We start from the raw sequence: 3,196 nt of genomic DNA, 5'->3' as shown, positions 1-3,196 counted from the left end.
GACTAGGTTGATTCGAGGACGTCGAAGCGCTTGTCGATGGCGGCAGCGCGGTCGGCGTGGGAGTTGTCGAGATCTTAGAACCGACACGACACTGCTCCTCGTTGGCGTCGAATCGGCGATTGAAGTCGTCCTTCTACTTCTGAATCTCATCGAGGATGATCTTGAGTTGTGGATCCATGGCTCCTAGGGTTCGGTGGAAGCGGGTGAAGCGATCGTGGTGGATCTCGTGGGGTTCTAGCTCGACTGGGTTCACGCCGTCAAACACAACGACCTTGGCACGGACCTATGGGATCCCGCGAATGACACCGAAGTGAAGAACGAGCATCGACCAGCCGTCGGGGATTACATTGCCGGATCAAGGCGTAGCAAATAGGAATGACGAGCAGGATCAGGAGTGGCGAAATCCGATACCAATTGTGAGGCAGGGATGCCTTACTCGGGAAGAAGAACAGGGAATACGACGAACTGAATGTATAACTGAAAGTATTGACGATACAGGAAGTGCTTAATTGTAAAAATGAACAACTGGTTACATTCAGGTCTGCCTCTCTCCACTCTCTCAGCTAGGTACTGCTCCTACGCTTCCCATTCTGGTCCAGTGACCTTAGCGTTGGGCCGGTGCTTGCGGATGGGCCGGGCCTGCTCCTTCGATGATGTGTCTTCAGAGTACTGGTTCAGGCGACGAAGTGTTGACAGGTTGCTAATGGGATCACGTGCTGGTCCGGTAAGTGGACAGTTAGTGTATGGCTCAACCCATTATAGTTGAAACTCGATGCTACTAAATCACATGTGGCGCATTTACAAATGTCTCGCATGCAAATAAATGAGTGTGGTGCATCAGCAGCGGAATTGAGTTTCTAGTTCGGTGGATCTGATCTATAGTCTGCCGTATTACCGTTATAAAATAGTCTGCAAGTTGTATATGCAGCCATTTAGCCGGCCGGCTCCTGGTAGTTGGCACCAACCTCAACCTAAGCTCCAGCCAAAACAAACAAAAATGCTAAGCTGTATATCTTGGCCCGATGCGGCCTGGATGTTCATGACATCTTCAAGATAGTTATTAACTGGAACAAGGACTTGTACGTACTGTGCCAAATGTCTTCACAATAGTGCAATGTCAACTATACAACCCTCCAAGAGACTAAGACAAAAAAAAATGCAGTATCACCTAGTATTACATAATAGCCTTGAAATAAGAACCGGCCATACCTCCCAACTTCCCACCTTGTGTGCAAAGAAATGGCCTTCTCGGACTCAGAGAGAGCAGCAGCTACTGCATCGCTGCTCCTGCGGGTTCTCACGCTCCTCCTCCTCGTAGCTTCTATTGTCATTCTAGTGACCAACAAAATCTATGCACCGTTTAGGAATGTAGTAGACCCACCAAATATCACCTTTCGGGACTTCTACACATACCGGTGAACTTTGTCACCTCCTCTCCTAACCTGTCAAGTTCTTTTCTGTTGTGGATTTATAGTTGCTCAGTCTTAACCTCGTGTGTATTTGTTCTTTTATTTTTTTCAGGTATGTTCTCTCTGCTGCTGTCATTGGAGGTGCGTACACTTTGCTAGTGCTTCCGTTCGCCGCCATCCATGTGGCCCAGGAGAGGAGAATTGGGCGTGATCGTCGTGCGATGGCTCTCCTTATTTTTACAGATGTCGTAAGATCGATCTCCACTGACTATAGAGATACAAAAGGGCATCTTTTTTTTCGTTTTGTGAGGAGGACATCCCTTCATTAGTAAAACTCTGCTTTATTTCTTAAGGTCAGTTTGGATCTCATGCGTTGAAACAAATATCTAAAAACTACTTATCATTTTATAGTAGTATGCATTATTTTTCAATTTCTTTCAATTCTTGGGAGCCAAACAGGCAATAGAGAAAACATCGAAGTTTTTTATCCCATTCCTACAATTAATATATCTTTATTATATTCAGAAACCAAAATCTTCTTTCTCCACCAGAACCTTAAATTTGAATCGAAAACCTTTGGTTCGCACTTAGGAGTAGTATCAGCGACTGGCCAGACATTAAAATGCTTAGTACTAATTGAGTGGATGTCTGTATGCTGCAGGTGTTTGCTGTGCTGATTGCCACAGGAGCTGCCGCAGGCCTTGGTCTGACTGTTGAATCCCAGCGTTTTCCACAGGGTCCGGATTTCGAGAATTTCTTTAAACTGGTGGACGTCTCGTGTGGTTTGATGTTGGTGGCTACTCTCTGCATGGTCATCATCATTATGGTTTCTGTTCGCTCGATCAACTAGCTAGAACAAATCCTTGCGTAAATAAATCTTCTTAGACAGAAGAACATGTTTCTAGCCTATGCACAAAACTCTTACAAGAAATGAACCAATTTGATCCCCACTATTTTTTTTCGAAGGGGTCCTCTTTTGTTCATGTACTTATTTGTATTGGCAATAGGAATGAAATCCATTTGACTCTCTGAACTTGTTTCGGAGTCTGAAAAATCCCCTCAACCCAAATACCAAGAATCATACATCCTCTAACTTTCAAAACCGAACAAAACCACCCCCTAGCAATTCCAATGTGGTTTCTCATCTCGTTTTTGCTAATGTGACATGTGGACCTCATGTTAATTGTTTTTAGCCATATCATCCTTTCATTGAATAAATTATCTCCTAAAGCCTTCCATAGTGTAGAAGTGAAGCCAGAAAAAATTCGGCCTCAAAATAAAAAACTGGCATCATTGTTCAAAGCCTGCAACGTGTAAGAATCAGTTGTTGTGAAGCAACAGGCCAACAACCCTCTTAGTGCTTCTTTAGTTACCCTACGGGCACACCATTGTGTTCACCTGATCTTTGTTTGTGCCCCAAAAGTTCTAACTAAAGAACATGAAACCAAAAGCAGACCGAATAAGTAGTTGTTGAAGTCGCTCTTTGACCCAAGCTTCCTAATATATTTTCGCTAGCTTTATCTTTAGAGAGGTTAGAGGAGGGCAATCAAAATAATGGAGTCCACTGACCGGGTGATCCACCCTCATATACATAAGTAGAAGTGCTAGTTTAGGTATGTTCCTTTTGTTTCCTTCATATGGAAATCTGGGGCCAGGGGGTCATTCCCTTGACTCGTACTGATGAGAAGTTTGTTAATCCACGAGAAGTTGAACAAAAAGCTGCCGAACTGGCCTATTTCTTGCGTGCAATTGTAAAGGGATTTTTTAGTATTTATCTAAAGGAAGTA

The 3,196-nt window shown here is 44.0% G+C and overlaps 1 protein-coding gene across 1 annotated transcript; it reads left to right on the top strand.

The window, feature by feature from the left end:
- Positions 1 to 1,239: 1,239 nt before the first annotated feature.
- Positions 1,240 to 2,259, top strand: LOC136489121 (CASP-like protein 4D1). The gene is made up of 3 exons (XM_066485841.1): positions 1,240 to 1,415; positions 1,522 to 1,657; positions 2,071 to 2,259. The coding sequence occupies exons 1-3, from the start codon at positions 1,240 to 1,242 to the stop codon at positions 2,257 to 2,259; spliced, it is 501 nt and encodes a 166-aa protein (XP_066341938.1).
- The last annotated feature ends 937 nt before the right edge of the window (positions 2,260 to 3,196 follow it).

This window comes from Miscanthus floridulus, chromosome 10, assembly GCF_019320115.1.
Source record: "Miscanthus floridulus cultivar M001 chromosome 10, ASM1932011v1, whole genome shotgun sequence".
In the NCBI taxonomy this organism is placed as follows: Eukaryota; Viridiplantae; Streptophyta; class Magnoliopsida; order Poales; family Poaceae; genus Miscanthus; species Miscanthus floridulus.
The sequence above is the reverse complement of the archived record's forward strand: the minus strand, read 5'-3'. Positions and strand labels throughout refer to the sequence as shown.